Below are 17740 nucleotides of genomic sequence, written 5' to 3' on the forward strand. Positions count from 1 at the left end.
ACTTATCAGCCTTTAGCCCCATTAGTTTCCCTAGTACTTTTTCCCTAGTGATAGTTATTTTATTTATTTCCTCCCCCACTGCCCTTTTGCCCCTTGATTATTTAGTATTTTCGGAATGTTATTAGTGTTCTCTACCATGAAGACTGATGCAAAGTATTTATTCAACTCTTCTGCCATTTCCTGGTTCCCCAGCCTCATTCTTTAAGGAGCCTATGTTCACTTTGACCTCTCTCATCCTTTTTATATATTTAAAGAAGCTCTTACTGTTTTCATATTACTTGCTAGTTTACCCTCAAAGTTTATTTTCTCCCTCTATTATTTTTTGGTCATCTTTTGTTGGCTTTTAAAACTTTCCCAATCCTCTGGCTTATCACTAATGTTTGCCATGTTGTTTTTTCTTTCACTTTGATACTATCCTTAACTTCCTTGGTTAACCATGGCTGATTTATCCCCTTCCTCGAATCCTTCTTTCTTACTGGGATACAACTTTGTGAGTCATCTGCCATTGTTCATCAACTGTTTTTTCTGCTAAATTCCTTTCCCAGTCCATTCCAGCCAACTCTCCTCTCATTCTTTTGTAATTACCCTTATTTAAGTTTAGCACAGTTGTTTCTGACCCAAGTTTCTCACTCTCAAACTGAATGCTAAATTCTACCATGTTATGGTCACTGTTTCCTATGGGACCTTTTACTCTGAGAACATTTATTAAACCTGCCTAATTACACATTACCAGATCCAAAAAAGCCTGATCCCTGGTTGGATCCACAACACATTGATCTAGAAAACTGTACCGAATATGCTCTACGAATTCTTGCTTGTGGCTACCTCTGCCAATTTGATTTTCCATGTTTACATGAAGATTAAAGTCACCCATGATTATTGTATTGCATTTTTTATGAGCCCTCATTATCTTCTGATTTATTCTCTGTCCTACAGTATAGCTACTGTTAGGGGGCCTATAGACTACTCCTACCAGGGTCTTCTTCCCCTTGTTATTTCTTACCTCTGGCCATATGGAATCTACATCTTCCGATCCAAGATCATTTCTTGCTAACAAAGCTACCCCACCACCCTTTCCTTCCTGTCTGTCCTTTCGAAAAGTCACATACCCCTGAATATTTAGTTCCCAGCTTTGATCTCCTTATAACCATGTGTCTGTAATGGCTATAAGATCATACCCATTAACTGCTATTTTTGCCATTAATTCATTTATTTTGTTCCGAATACTATGAGCATTTAAGTAAAGAGCCATTAATTTTGCTTTTTTACCATTTCCCCCTCCCCCTACCTTTGACCCTATTTGCTGCGGTTTTTTTTGTGTTTGTACCCTCTGTCTCTTCCTGTCACACTCTGGGTATCAATACCTAAATAGCTGCCCTACAATGCTGCCGTAACCTTTTGCTTTGTATGCCTATGTATCCCCTCTCCAGAACCACCCCCCCCCCCCCCCCCCCCCCACCCCACCCTACTTAGTTTAAAGCCATCTCTATAGCCCTAGTTATTCGATTCGCCAGGACACTGGTCCCAGCACGGTTCAAGTGAAGCCTGTCCCACTATGCTATTAACTTATAATTCTATTAACGGCAACGAGGCATAGATAGTTAAATCAATTAAAAAACTTTCCAAGGTGTATGTGCAATGTTAAAATTAGAGCTAGGTCATTCAGTGGAAAAATTAGGAAGCATCTTTCCACACAAGGGGCAGTGGAGCTCTGGAACCCCCTCCCCCAAAAGGTTGTGGATTCTGGGACAATTGAAATCTTCAGAATTGCTAGATTTTTCTTAGGTTAGGGTTTCAAAGGGAATGGAGCAAAGGCGAGTAAATGGAGTTGAGGTCAGACCATCTATGATCCAACTGATTTGTGGAACAGGCTCAAGGGACTGAATGGGCTCATCCTGTTCCTAAGTTCACTGTGCAATATATGCAAGCCTTTCACCGAGTAGCATCTTAATGGATAGTATCCTCGACTTGTTCTCATTTCTTTTGTTTCTACAGTTTATTTCTGGAACCTGAATTGCTTATTTTCCATAATAAAAGAATTTGCAGTGAAAAGAGAAGATTTCTGCTTGTTTCTTTTGATACATTAAGGGTAATTTTCTGAAGTGCAATCTATATTATTTTTAACTCACTATAATCTCAGAATTATATGCTCTATTATACAGAAAACAACTGCACACATGGCAGAATGTGTAATCTGAGCAAAAGGTATTCAACCAATAGGAGTTAACAGCCAAAATCACAAACAACAGCATGCAGTATTTTAGTGTTCAGCTTGCAAGATGTCTAAGATTTTCAACTCCAAGGCACAAATAAGTTCAACAAATTTTTTCATCTAAATACATATTTTCCAGACATTGAACGGGCGATTTAGTAAATTCTACTGATGGTACAGTGTTCTCCTTTATGATGAATTGTTCTAATGGAAGAATGTGTCTGAAATTCCATCATGACAGCTTGAATGGAACAATATGTTTGAGTGGAAGGGTACAATATTAATTTGGCCTAACAACCAAAATGCATGGAATGAAGAGAGGTAGTTAGTGCAGTGATTTTTTTGAGCTTAACACCTTAAGATATAGTGGGGAGAAGGTTAATGAAGTTGCAAGGTGCTTGCTTCTTATCTTTCTGGAACCTTTAAGTAACTGAAGAATTGCTGTTTAGTTGCCTTGGTTCAAGATTGGAAGTCCGCACACTCACTCAATTATTTTGCCTGTTGTCACATGTATATGCTGTACTTGCAATAGCTGATAAGCTAGACTTGCAAAATTACGTTCAACATGGTCTCAGCATCTGCCTGTCACTATTCCTTTAGTGTGCACCAGATTTATATTTATCTAAAATAAATGCAGGACACATGCACTCAATTGGATAAATCTTCTGTGCTCTGTTGAAAAAATGCCAAATAGAAGTTCAAGGAAATTAAAGTAATACAGTTTCAGAATTTTAAAGTTTTGTACATTGTTATTTTAATGACTGATTCACTGCATGAAAGGAATTAATAGGTTTTCCAGGAATACTTCTGGTTTGATTTTTTATGTTCAAAAGTCAGTCAACTGCATTTGTTTTGCTAATATTCGGAAGTGCGTCCTTAACCTTAAAACTGCAACTGGAATATAAGCAGACAAGGTTAAACAAATGTAAAAGCAGTGAATGAAAAATGTAAACAGTATCTTGAGTACTTGTTTATTGCTTGAGTAAGTACAAAACAAATTAAACATTAGAAATAAAAACAAATTAGTGAGTACAAATACATGAAAAAATTCTCCAAGAATATTCCATAGTTCAACTTTATAACATTAACTTATGTTAATAGATATGCTAATATCTATTTTTAAATTGACAGTTATAGGCATTTCTAGAGGTAACTGAAGTTGACCTGAAGAGGGCTCCATTGTATTTTCATTCTGATTTGTGCTATTCAGTAACAGCTTCTATAATACCTTATTTTCACTTATTTCTTTTGCACAATATGTGTCAACATTAAGCTAGATTTGCAGACACGAAAACACTTCCAAAAACAAAGAAAATGTAAACTATATGTTCAAAACAAAATGCATCCATCCGTGTTTGAATCTTTGTGGCAGCTATTTAGAGCAAGAAGCAACGGTTTTAAGAGAACTTCTCTGTATCATTCAAAAATTACAGCATATTATTAATGTTTATAAACAAAAAAGATTGGTTTTCCTCTTCTCAGGATGATCTAGTTTATTCTCAGTTTTAATTTCATTTTATCGTGTCTAAATCATTCCAAGGTTTCAGCAGAAAATTTGTCTTCCTTTTAGTGTTACGTGCATTCTGCTACACTTCAGCACACATGTCCACATTAGCTTTCACTGCCACAGTGTCTAAAAAAAAATCTTAAAGCTCAGAGAACACAGATTCTTTTGTTAACTATTAAAATCATACTGGTCAAAGGTAAGTTTTCTTCATCAGCGCAGACTAATCACAGAGTGATTAAGTAGTAAATACTAAGAACGAAGCTTGACAGTGCAAGTAAGAAGCTGGTCATTTGATTTTGGATAAAGATTGTTGTTTTTCTTCTCAGAATTCAGTGGTGGCTATATTCTCAGCAATAAACAGCAACTGATTTTAAAAAATTTATCCACTCCAAACATTCCCTAGAAAAAAAGAAACTAGAAAATCTTCTTTGTTATGTAATTTTCTGGTTCCTCCCCGCACATTTTTTTTCTTAGTTAGGAGTGCATAATGGTTTGCACACATTTCAGTTTACCAATCTCTGTTCCTCGAGTGACCCACCCCACTGGAATGAGGTGGGAAGGGACCACCTACCAAGATGATGTTTGCTGGAACTTGTCCCCTGCAGAAAACCTAAGTGCAGAATTTAAAGTTAGTCAAGTCCCTCAGCTATACTTGCATTCATGGAACCATAAAATGTGATAGCATGATAAAAGGACATTCAACCCATTGAGGCAGCATCAGTGATTTGTAGTTGTATAATATGAATTTTAAGAGTAGAGTATTATGCACAACAAACAAATATTAATTTTATGTAACCTAAATAATCTTTCATTTACACCAGACAAGAAATTGAAATGTTTTATTTTGAACTAATGCTCTGGCAAAGAAAATGGAAATGTTATTGCATGTTAAGATTTATCAATATGAACATTATTAGGAAATCCCTACTGTGTAACAGCGAGAACAGCAAACCCTTTTTGATCAAACTAGAATAACTGACATGCTCATATACATTCAATCCCCATGACCCTTCATTGGATCACTACCACTTTGCTTTCAAAAACATTTCCACGTCTCTTTCTCCAATACAGCCACCACCTTCCCTGTTCCTCAGTACAAAAGATCTGGTGTTAAAGATTTACAAGCTAAGCGGGATTGTTGATAATTGAAACATCTACACATTATATTTCTCATCACAAACATTCCCTACAACAATGAAAAACACAATTCTTGACTTCAGTCCTTTGTTTCCAACTACTGCTCCACATATTTGCTTCTGCTAAAAAATTGTTAAACTGAAAGCACATTGTGGAAAATAAATATATTGTACACACATACTTTTTTCAATTTGGGTCAAAAATGCCCTGTGACACAGCTGTGGCATAGCTCAACGGCACATCGAGTCCCACTACTGGCCCCATCATGCTCAGCCAGCTTGTGATGTAATTTACATTCCTAAACAAAAGAAACATAAAATAAGCATGACATTGTCTTAAAAAAAAGGCACACTGAATTTTTTTTTTTAAATATAGGCGATTACAGTTTTGAAACATTTTTGTTTTCTGTATTACCAGACTTAACAAAGCAGTATTTGCAACATAATAAGTGTATGCTTTGCATTACCATGTGGAACAAATACAAGTAAAACGGACATTTTCAAAGGCACTTATAATGAATTACAAAAGGATTGCCTGCATGGCAGCACAGCTCATACAGCCCGAAGTATTCTGAATCTGAATGTCAGTAACTCTAAAATGTGTTTCCAATCACGAGAAACCAGTCACATTTTTAGACATGTCTGAAAGGCAGAGTTTGAGCTCTGCAATGCTTTTTTTCCCCTCATTACATATTTTTCTCTTTACTCACCGGTTTTCTCCACTCCCCTTTCTTGAAGTAACTGACTCCTTGCTAAGGATATGGCTCAGTGGGCGCAGGGTGCTCTCCAGGGCCTCGCTCAAATGGCCATTATTCACATTTACAGTGAGTGTAAGCAAGCAGTTTCACCATCATCGGGAGGTGGGGTGGGGGGGAGGATTACAGACAGAACGTTGTGCTGTCCTCATCCAGCATCTAAACACAATCAGTTCCAACAGGGATTGCTGGATAATGATCAGGACCAACAACCTTAGCTGATTTCCCACTCTTTAATCCAAGAGTGCTGAGGCCAATTTTAGTGCCCCAACTGCTGCTGTGGCTGTGATCAGCTAATGCAGCATATGTTAGGGTCAAATGTAGGTCCTTCTTAGTCTATATCACTAAACTCCTCAGTTGATAAGGTCAATAAACCATTGAGGGGGAAGCCTTAATAGATTTTTAACCTTCCCACCCACTACAAGTTTTATACTGATGAGACAAAACTAGTTGAAGAAACCAGGCAGTGCAAATCTGACAGAGAAATAACTGTATTTGTGCTAAATTCGTTCTAAAAAATCCTTGCATCTTGTTCTTTTAAGAATGTACTTCAATTCTTTAACATTGCAATCTCCTTAGCAGTCTGAATGCTAACCATAAAAGACTATTTATTCTGCTCCGTAACTCGAAAGCAGAATGTTACAGTGTAGGTTATGTAACTACATAATCTTTGTCAATTAACAGTATTCTACAAACAAGCTGAAGCAAACTCTGAATATTTGCCTTTTCTTGGATATAATTTGTTACATGAGGGCAGATGGGTAGCTATTACTAAACTTCTGTCAATACTAATCTGTCACCAATTGTTAGATGAAACACAAGATCAGCCAAAGCAGATCTTGCCACCAGTTTTCTCCACTCATGTAGGGAACAAACTTGCTTCTACTTATCTCTCTTCTTTCACTGACCAGCACTTAAAATTTGTCTTCTAGACAATCAAAGGGATGCATCCTCATCCTACTGTTCCACAGCACCTTTTAACAAATGATTATTAGTAACAACGGACATGAATGGTTGAAATCACATTGTGCAATATCAGTAAGAACACACACAAGCATTCAGATGAAGTTAATGAATTAATCTGTTTGTTATTTTAGCAAAGGCATTTAACATAACATAGTCGATACCTTTGCTCAAATTGTTAGGAAATAGAGATAATTTAAGTAAGTTATATTGGCATTTGTGGGTGTTAGGGATGAGTTTTAGCTTTAATGTTTAAGTTTGATTTGTATTTCTGCATCTGTGTGTTAAGAAAAGGTCGAGTTGAGTTTTAGTTTCACTTTAAAAGGTGCCTGCATTTCTAATGAGAGTTTACGACTAAGGAAAGTTAAGCAAACACAAGAGTAGAAAAATCGGGCTGTTGTCTAGCAGCAGGGGTCCAGAGAGGCAGGTCCCTCCCACAGATGCACACAGAAGAAACTAGAAACAGCAGTTTTTGAGTTCAGTTTTGAAGACAGCTGTCAGGCAGAAGCAACCTAGAAGGCTCAGATAGCCAGTCCCAAGCTAAAGTTGTTTGAAAGTAGCTGCCAGAGAGAGACTGGAAAACGGACAGAAAGCAAATCCCAAGCTAAAGAAGAAAGTTCTCAAGAATCCAGGGGAGTGGTACAAGAGAAAATCACAAATAGATCTTCTAGTCAAAAGAAGGACAGGAGCCTGGAAAAGGTCCTGTTAAGTGGAGCTAAAGGAGAGGAGCAGAGAAAGGTTCCAAGCATAAAGCTTCAAGTTGCAGGAAGCAGAGTCAAAGCGATGCAGGGTTTTGAGAAGTCAGGAGCTCCAAAGAGATGGCTGAAGGTCTGCTTCACATGCCCATAGCAAAAAGTTACATTGGTGTACTGTTGACTGCCAAGTCAATGAGAGAGAGTGCGTGGAGCAAAACTTGAACGCATGTGGTGACCCAGGGGAAAGGAACATAGGAAGGAGAGTTCAAAACCCTGGAGGTGAACCCTTGTGGAAGGCGTCTGAATGAAAGCATCAGTTTGGGAGAAGATTCCAAAGTGAGTTCTTCGAGAATGGAGATTGGAAACCCTCATGTGAAGGATGGAGTTCAGTGAGACCAGTTGGCTCACAGTATGACAAACATCTGGAGGGAGCTGAGGAGAGATCCTTAGCATCCGTTTGAGGTGGCATCTGTTACTTGGTTTCAGAGTGTGGTACACCTGACCAACGGGTCACCTATTCGTTTACATGGACTGTGAACATTAGAGTATAAGATAGCTTTTATAACTTGTGTTATCATTACAGATCTGTATATATCTATAAAGGTATAGTTGTGGGTGAAGCAATATTGTAATATAGTTTATCTTGTTTTGTTTAATAAATGTTTTATTCTTTTGTTAAAAGTTCATTAGCTGACTCCGGTGACTCTGTTCAGTGCCCCCTCTCCAAGTATCTAAACAAACAAATAAAAGTTAGGATTATTCCACCCTGGGATCAGGCTTTTCCAGTGGTAACCTCAGCTGGGGATCATAACAAAATAATGGGCAGAATTTTCCCATCGGCGATTTGGGGGCGGGGCCCACTCACTGGCGGGAAAATGACACAGGATGACGTCGGGAGGAACCCCCGATGTCATCCCGGTCCATTTAAATATTCAGGAAGGCGGGCAGACAACGAAATCAGCTGTCCGCCCGCCAACCTGTCAATGGCCAATTAAGGCCATGACAAGATAATTAAGATAATTAAAGACCTTGCCCGTCCAACCTTAAGGTTGGCGGGCAGTCCAGGAGCCCCAGTAGGCTTCTGATAATACATGAAACCTCATCCACTGGCGGGATGAGATTTCATGTCTGTTTTTTAAAACTTTAATAAAGTTTATGTGCTTATTATTAACATGTCCCATCTCGTGTGACATTGTCACATGAGGGGGACATGTTAATCATTTTTATATTTTTCAAGTTTTTTACACTGTCAGTAATCTCTCTGAGACATCACTTAGTCTCAGGGAGCAGTGCACTCTTTCATGCGCATGGGCAGAAGAGTGCACTTTGACAGATGGGGAATCCCTCCCCCCCGCACAGGAAGCGCTATGCGCTTCCTGTCGGGCAGGCTGCTGGGCGGGCCTTCATTGGCCCGCCCACTCAAAATGGTGGCGGGCCCCTTTTCAGCCGCGGAGTTCGGCTGCCCGCCCGCACCCGAGCCGGTGGGGCCCGCACGCCCATCAAGGGGAAAATTTTGGCCAATGAATCAAACAATTCAACTAATAGTCATTTGGTGGTACAGAACTTAAGTATTGCTGAAAAATAGAGACATGCTGTTGAAGCTTTTCATCTTGCATTCATCAGGACAGATGCAAAAATGCCAAACTTAAGGGGAACAACAATTTATACTGCAAGAGAAAAGGGGTGCTAATTGGTTGAGACATTGCCATGGCGAATGCACCAGGAAGCTATTGTTCCTCATGCTTTTGTTTATTCAAAAAGGTACAATGTCTGGACATGTTCCTTTTGCCTGCAGAGGACAGGTCCCAGCATATGAACATATGTGGCTTCTAGCAAGTGTAAATGAGCCTCATTGCATGCCTGACTGATAACCTTAAATTGGTTGTTAGTGTAATTCAGGTACACTCAGGATTGTTCAGTAAATATTGCCCAATCGCAGAATCAGATCCAACATTACACATTACATTCTGAGTTTTGCAAGCACGGGTTGTTTGAGTACGGTCAGTACTCTGCCTATTGCGAACAGCTGAAGGGGTATGCTGTTTGATATGATCTGCCAGTCGATGGTACAGCCTACGTATCTGGCATTGCACTAGCACTGATATCCATATACCACATTACTCAGTTGTGTGGTAGGCACAACATCTTTTTGGCTTGACTACAGCATACTGTTAGTGGAAAATACCAGTCGTGTTGCCAATGCATAGTAGCAGCATGAAAGAGCTAGCTTCACCTGTTGCTCAAATTTTTGACATACTTTATCTTTCCAGGGTAATTTGAGGTAGACTGGGCACTTTTCAGGTCCAAAAGTGGAAGCCTTAGGCCCATTTGTGAGTATGCGCGATAAACAGCAGGCAGTGATCGGGGTAGCCACTATCCCCTAGGATAGCTTTGATGGGCCTTAATTTGGTGTCAAGCTTGCATGGTGAGCAAATGGCTCAGGCCCTATTCATGAGATTGCTGTTAAATGTGACGAGAAGCGTCGACAGTATATCTCTTTGTTCAGCAATACTTTTTTGTTAGTAATATCGCAAAGCACAATTTCATCCCACTAAGCGTTATATCCCTCCTGCATCAATACAGTTCATTGTCGTTTGTTTATTTAATTGCTTTACATTGATTATGGACCCCATGAAGTCAAACATGGGCAAGGAAACCATCTGATCACCACCTCCCTCAACTGATGAATCAATGCTCCTCCATGTTGAACATTACATGGAAGAAGAACTGAGAGTAGTAAGGGCACAGAATGTACTTGGGTGGGGGATTTCAATGTCTATCACTAAGAGTGGCCAAGTAGCACGACCAATGACTGAGCTGGCTGAAACCTGCCAGATGGGGCCTATGGCTGGTGGTGAGAGAACCAACAGGAGGGAAAAACCTACTAGACCTCGTCCTCACTAATCTACCTGTCACAGATGCATCTATCCATGACAATATTGGTAGGAGTGACCACCGCACAGTCCCTGTGGAGACAAAGATCTGTCTTCACACTGATGATTAACTTCATCATGTTGTGTGGCATTTCCACGATGCTAAATGGAATAGATTTAGAACAGATCTAGCAACTCAAAACTGGCCATCATGAGGCACTGTGGGCAGCGGAATTGTATTCAACCACATTCTGTGATCTCTTGGCCTGGCATATCCACCACTCTACCATTATCATCCAACCAGGGTCAAAGCTTAGTTCGATGAGGAATATAAGAAAGCATGCCAGGAGCAGCATCACGCATTCTTAAAAATGAGAGGCTAATCTGGTGAAGCTACAACAGAGTAAGTACATGCACATGATAAACAGTGGAAGCAATATATAGACAGAACTAAGTGATCTTACAACCAAGGAACAGAACAAAACTCTGCAGTCCTGCCACATCCAATTGTGAATGTTGCTAGACAATCAAACAACCAGCTGGAGGAGGAGGGTCCACAAACATTTCCATCCTATATATGGAGGAGCCCAGCACATTAGTGAAAAAGATAAAGCTGAAACATTTGCAACCATCTTCAGCCAGAAATGTTGATCCATCTCAGCCTGCTCCTGAGGTCCACAGCATCACAGATGCCAGTCTTCAGCCAATTTGATTCACTCCACATGATGACAAGAAATGGCTGAAGACGCTGGATACAGCAAAGGCTATAGGCTCTGACAACATTCTGGTTGTAGGACTGAAGACTTGTGCTAGAACTCGCTGTTCCTCTAAACAAGTTGTTCCAGTACAGCTATAACAATGGCATCTATCCAACAATGTGGAAAATTGCAAAATTGCCCAGGTATGCCCTTTCCACAAAAGCAAAACAAATCCAATCGAGCCAATTACTGCCCTCTTGGTCTACTGTAACTCATCAGCAAAGTAATGGTACCTGTCATCAACAGTGCTATCAAGTGGCATTTTCTTACCAATGTTCCGTTTCGGTTTCACTAGGGCTTGGCTCCAGACTTCCCTACAGCCTCAGATTCCAGGGGTGGGGTGAGAATGACTGCCCCTGACATTAAATCAGCATTTGACCAAATGTGACATGAAGGAACCCTAGCAAAATTGAGGTCAATGAAATTGGGGGAAACCTCTCAACTGGTTGGAATCAAGCACAAAAGAAGATCGTTGTAGTTGTTGCTGGCCAATCATCTCAGTCCCAGGACTTTGTCACAGGAGTTCCTAGGCTCAGCCATCTTCAGCTGCTTCATCAATGACCTTCCCTTCATCATAAGGTCAGCAGTAGGAGTGTTTGCTGGTGATTGCACAATGTTCAGCGCCATTCACCACTTTTCAGATACTAAAGAGATTCATGCCTGCATGTAGTAAGACCGGGAAAACATTGAGGCTGGGCTAGTAAGTGGCAAGTATGACGACTTTTGACCCAGAAGCAGTAGCATCAGGAAAATTTGTAATTTCTTTAAAATGTCTGGAATCTATAATTTTTTTAAAAAATGTTTGAAAAGCATTTTTAAGAGATTGCATCAATTGTAAAGGGATTTTCTTTATTCTTTCATGGGATGTTGGCATTGCTGGTGAGACCAGCATTGTTGCCCATCCCTTAGTTAAGAGTCCACCACATTGTTGTGGGTTTGGAGTTACATGTAGGCAAGACCAGGTAAGGACAGCAGATTTCCTTCCCTAAAGGGCATTAATGAACCAGATGGGTTTTTACGACAATGACAGTTGTTGTGGTCACCATCACTGAGACCAGCTTTATATTCCAGATTTCTTAACTGAATTCAAATTCCACCAGCTGCAGTGGTGGGATTTGAACCCGCGTCCCCAGAGCATTAGCCTGGATCTCTGGATTACTAGTCCAGCGACATTACCACTATGCCACTATCTCCCCAATAAAATTGTAATTTTGTAACTCAATTGTCATTTTCTTGGATAATAAGAAATACTGATCCATGTGACCTGGCGATCATTGGCCTGGAAGCAGTATCAACAGGATGGAAGTTAAGATACAAAAAAGCCATTTGCCAAGAAACAGAGAAGACAAAGAAGCTACTGCTATAAAGAACAAAGGAGAGCTACAGCTGAGGGGAGAGCAGAGAATGCACATTTACAAGAAGCTGTGTGTGTATAATGCAAAACAAAAACAGAATTACCTGGAAAAACTCAGCAGGTCTGGTAGCATCGACGGAGAAGAAAAGAGTTGACGTTTCGAGTCCTCATGACCCTTCAACAGAACTGAGTAAAATTAGGAGAGGGGTGAAATATAAGCTGGTTTAAGGTGGGGGGGGGGGCGGTGTGGGGGGAAAGAAGTTGGGGGGGTGGTGGTTGTAGGGACAAGCAAGCAGTGATAGGAGCAGATAATCAAAAGATGTCACTGATAAAGGAACAAAGAGGTGTTGAAGGTGATGATATTATCTAAGAGAATGTGCTAATTAAGAATGGATGGCAGGACACTCAAGGTACAGTTTTAGTGGGGGTGGGGTGGAAAGACTGACAGGGCATTACAGGTATAGATTTAAAAATAATGGAAATAGGTGGGAAAAGAAAAATCTATATAAATTATTGGAATAAACAAAAGGGAGGGGGAAGAAACGGAAAGGGGATGGGGATGGAGGAGGGAGTTCAAGATCTAAAGTTGTTGAATTCAATATTCAATCCGGAAGGCTGTAAAGTGCTTAGTCGGAAGATGTGTGTAATACAGTTAAACAGGACAGAATTCTGAAGACAGGGTTACAGCAGAGATTGTGAATTGGACAATTCTATGGCTATGCTTCAGTTTTGGCAAAACCGATCAGACCATTTAACAAGGTTAATTAAAGGAGTCAGATAAAGGAGCCTCTGGGGAATCTGGCATCAAGACTGTTGTAAGCCTAGCAAGGAGATTCTGAAGGAGTGTATTGTTTGGATGACGACTGTCTCCAGGGGGACTCGGATGGAGTGGAGCTACCATTGCAGGTCACATCAGGACCAAATCCATCGAGTGAGAAAAGTGAAAGATCTGTGTTCCTGAGGTCAGGTTGGAAAGACTGTGATATTGCAAATAGTGATAAATTTAATGTGGAATGTGAAAAGAATGTTTGTGATCTCAAGGGATAACCTTTGTTGTATCTGCTGTTCCATGTGTAATTTATAGTTCATACCAACCATAATTTGCCTGCAAATTCATGTTTAATTTATGTGGATTCTGATTCCTGTTAAGGTAAAAGATTCAAAATGTGGGAGTTCATTGGTAATTTCTTTATTTGAGATAATTCAGTAAACTTGGTTATTTTGGTTCATGGTTGTCCCATGCGGATTGTACCACAAGTTACATTCACTTCACACAAGTGCCAGACAATGACCATCTCCAACGAGAGAAAATCTAACCATCTTCCCTTGAAGTTCAACAGCATTATCATCACTGAATCCCCCACCATCAACATCCTGGAGTTTCCATTGACCAGAAACTGAACTGGACTAGCCATATAAATACTGTGGCTACAAGAGCAGGTCAGAGGCTGGGAATTCTGCAGCGAGTATCTCATCTTCTGACTCCCCAAAGCTTGTCCACCCTCTACAATGCACAAGCCAGGAATGTGATGGAAAACTCTCCACTTACCTGAATGACTGCAACTCCAACAGCGATCAAGAAACTCAACACCATTCAGGACAAAGCAGGCTGCTTGATCGGAACCCTGTTCACTGCCTTAAATATTCACTTCCTCCACCACTGACACACATTGGCAGTGATGCATACCATCTACAAGATGCACGGCAGCAACTCACCAAGGCTCCTTCAACAGCACCTTCCAAATGCACAACTTTCAGTGTCACCAAGACAAAATCCTGGAACTCCCTCCCTAACAGCACTGTGGGTAGGACCTACAACACATTCACAGCAGCATTTCAAGATGGCGGCTCAGATCCACCTTCTCAAGGGCAATTAGAGATAGGCAATAAATGCTGACCTTGCAAACGATGCCTGTGAATAAATTAAAACCCTATAGCACTTTCATAGAGTTATCATGAAACCACCTTGGGCTCTTTCACTTTTCATACCTCCCTTGCCTACTTATGGATTTTAAAGCGTTCCATTAGCATCAATAAAAATGGTGAAGTAAATGTCATGCCAGAATTATTCTCCCCCAATAGAGGACATCTTTTCTCAGCATGGCAGTAATCAGTCGGTCAATATTACTCCAGTTCAACAGCACTTTACAGGAATCAATGACTAATTCACATTCAATACTTCAGAAACTAAAATGTCCACCCCCACTTCAACTGATAGGTAAGAAAGATAACTGTCTGGTCCTGAAAAGCACTGTTGAAATATTTACAATCTTAGCTTAGTGGCAAGGTCTTTCAACTCTTACACAAGTTTATTTTTATTTTGTTTAAGGTATATTTCTGTTGACTTACCAATTACTTTCATTTTACCATCATAACTCCTGGTTAAGTAAAGTTGGCATGTTGCATTTCAGAATCTCCAGAAATGAGAGCAATAACATTGGGAAAAACACGTAAGCACAGTGAAATTTCAGCAGCATCATCTACTGGTCACTGTGACCCTGAGGGGAAACAGTGTGAGAGTCAGTGAGAGTGAAGAGGGAGAGCTTGAGAGAAACAATGGGCGGAATTTACTGCTCTCCCCCATGCTGTGTTTGGTGGTGGCGGTGCATTTAATCAGGTGGGATGGTGGTGTGCGAGGACCCTACTGCCTTCCAACCACCATCCCAATTAAGTCCATGGTGGGAAGACTCGTGATGGCCTCCCTGCCTCACCGCTAATTGAGGTCCTTAAGTAGGCAATTAATGCCCTCATCCCACTGCCGCTGGTATATACCAGAAGTGGGCAGGGGACTTGCCACGTGGGGAGCACAACAAGCAAATCCATGTGGGGTTGCTTGCGAGCTCCTGGAGGATGGCCCTCATTCAAAGGCACTCAGTGCATGGGGTGGGCGGGCGGCAGGTGCAAGCCACCCTTGTCTATTGCTGCTGATCCTCTGCCCCATGACCCACACCCCACTCCCGCCATTACTAGCCTGTGGCCTGGTGATGAGCCTGGGCCTCAGATGCGTGCCCCACTGGCAACAGCCACAGCACCCCAGGTGGCACTGCCTTCAATAGAGCTGCTGGACGCTGATTGGCTGGCAGCTCTCAGCAGGCATGACCTCCACCCTTGGGATCCTTGATCTGGAGAAAGGCCCGCCGTTGTCCATTTAAGTACCTGGGTTGCACTAAATCTGGCGGGCTTTCCCTAAAAGGGGCGACACGGTACTCTCACCGGCTCTCCAGCCTGCAGACAAGACTCCTATCATCTCCATTAAATACTGTCCAATGTGAGAGTCGATGAGAGTGGAGAGAGCGCCTGACAGAAAATAGTGAGACTGAGAGACACTGAGAGGAAACGGTGCGATTCAGTGAGATACTGGAGGTAAGGCAGCATAAATGCCAGGGAGAAGGGAAAACACCTAAAGCGTTGTCAGCACTTTAAGATTTTCTGATCAGCCCTTGAGTATTATTTTTTGTCAAGGTCAGGGACACACCCTTAGTTTATTTCTGGTAAGTTGACATTGCAGTCTCATAAATAGAGGGATGGCAGGGCACTCAGTGCCATGGAGTGCACATCCTTTGCCATGTTAGAAGTCTAGGTTGCTTCTTGTGTAGGAAGTGACGCCAGCTGGAGGAATTCAAGCTCCAGTTTTCGGAACTTGAGCAGGACACACTCGGGGCTCTTGCATTACCTGCCTAGTCCTCATTGTCTGCGTGGAGGCTGCAGGATGACCACCTTCTGAATCTCACAGATGCATTGGAGTGACAGCAGCTGGCATCACTCCAATGCATCAGCGAGTTTCAGGAGGTGGTCACCCCACAGCCTCCTCACAGACAAGGAGGACCAAACAGGTAGCGCAAGAGTCCCAGAGTGCACCCTGCTTTCCAACTGATATCCAGTTCTGGTGAGGGTTTCTCTGGGGAATATAGTCAGAGCCAAGTCTACAGTACGAAGGATGCAGAGGGGGAGGAGGAAGATCAGGAGAGCAATATTGATAGGAGATTCAGTAGTTAGTGGGACAGACAGGTATTCCTGCAGAAGATTTTAGGAGCCAGAAAAATATTGGTAAGTAAGATTTCAAAGGTAATAAACTCCAGATTACTCCTGGTGCCACGTGCTAGTGAGTACAAATATAGGAGGAGAATGCCCTCCAGCATTTGTGGCTGGAGAGATGATTCAGGAGGGGGGGCTTTAGACTCTTGGGACATTAGAATTGGTTCTGGAGGAGGTGGAACCTGTACAAGCTGGACAGGTTGCACCTCAATCCAGGTCGAACCAATATCTTCATGGGGCGGTTTGCTAATGCTGTTGGGGACGGTTTAAATTATCTTGACAAGGGAATGGGGACCTGAGAGTAGACTCAGAAGGGAAAGATGTAAACCTCGAAATGGAAAGCAGAATATTAAGAGCGTGTGAAATGCAGAGGAAACACTAGAAATAGCAAAATAATTTGGCAATGCATATTAGTTTAAACTTCAATGCAAGGAATCTAGTGAATAAGGCAGATGAATTGAGGGCACACATAGACATTTGGAAGTGTGATACTGAAACATGGCTTAAAAAGGGGCAGGAATGGCAGCTCAATGTTCCCGGTGACAGAGTTTCCAGGTTGATAGAGGGATTAAAATAAGAGGTGAGGTTGCAACGTTGGTTATAGAAACAATCACCGCCCTGAAGAATGATGATTTGATTGAAGTATACAAGATCCTGAATGATCTTGACAAGGTGGACGTGGAAAGGATGTTTCTTCTTGTGGGTGAGTCCAAAACTAGGGGGCACTGTTTTAAAATTAGGGGTCTCCCTTTTAGGACTGAGAGAAAAAAATTCACCTCATCTCCGTGGGTCGTGCAACTTTGAAACTCTGCCTCAGAAGGTGGTGGAGGCGGGGTCATTGAATATTTTTAAGGCAGAGGTAGATAGATTCTTGTTAGGCAAGGGAATCAAGGGCTAGCGGGGGCAGATGGGAATGTGGAATTCAAAACACAAGCAGATCAACCATGACCTTATTGAATGGCGGAGCAGGCTCAAGGGATTGAATGGCCTACTCCTGTTCCTATTTCTTATGTTTCTTATGATATGCTAATTGGATCATTAAATGAGGCCATATGGGTTGAACTGCAGAACAGAAAAGAGCAATCAGGTAGTTGGAAGTGTACTACATACACCCAAACAATCAGAGGGAGATGTATAGGCAAAAATTGTAGGCAAATATCTGAGAAGCACAAAAACTATAGGGCCATAATATTAGGGGAGTTCAACTACCCTAATATTAACTGGGATAGAATTAGTGTAAAAGGAACAGATAGAACAGAATTCTTAAACTGCATTCAGGAGAACTTATTAACCAGCACATAAGGGGCAGTTCTAGACTTAAGGCTGGATTTTACAGGGTGCTGTGGTCCCTGCCACCTAAAAAATCAGTGGGGAACCCTCCCATCTCCATGGGAAGAGCGGCTGCCCACTGTCATTTAATGGCCAATTGGCCTTTAATAGGCAGGAAGCAGG

General features: G+C 41.5%; 1 protein-coding gene across 3 annotated transcripts in view; it reads right to left on the reverse strand.

Moving 5' to 3' along the window:
- Window positions 1-3151: 3151 nt before the first annotated feature.
- atg10 (ATG10 autophagy related 10 homolog (S. cerevisiae)) overlaps window positions 3152-17740 on the reverse strand; it is a 283355-nt gene continuing 268766 nt past the window's right edge. For all 3 annotated transcript variants that reach the window (XM_078564572.1, XM_078564566.1, XM_078564578.1), the window contains one exon: window positions 3152-5154. In XM_078564572.1, coding sequence (XP_078420698.1) covers window positions 5043-5154 — 112 coding nt within the window. In that variant the 3' untranslated portion in view covers window positions 3152-5042. The remainder of the gene's footprint in view (window positions 5155-17740) is intronic.

The sequence above is a fragment of the Cetorhinus maximus genome, chromosome 2 (genome assembly GCF_964194155.1).
Source record: "Cetorhinus maximus chromosome 2, sCetMax3.hap1.1, whole genome shotgun sequence".
Classification (NCBI taxonomy): domain Eukaryota; kingdom Metazoa; phylum Chordata; class Chondrichthyes; order Lamniformes; family Cetorhinidae; genus Cetorhinus; species Cetorhinus maximus.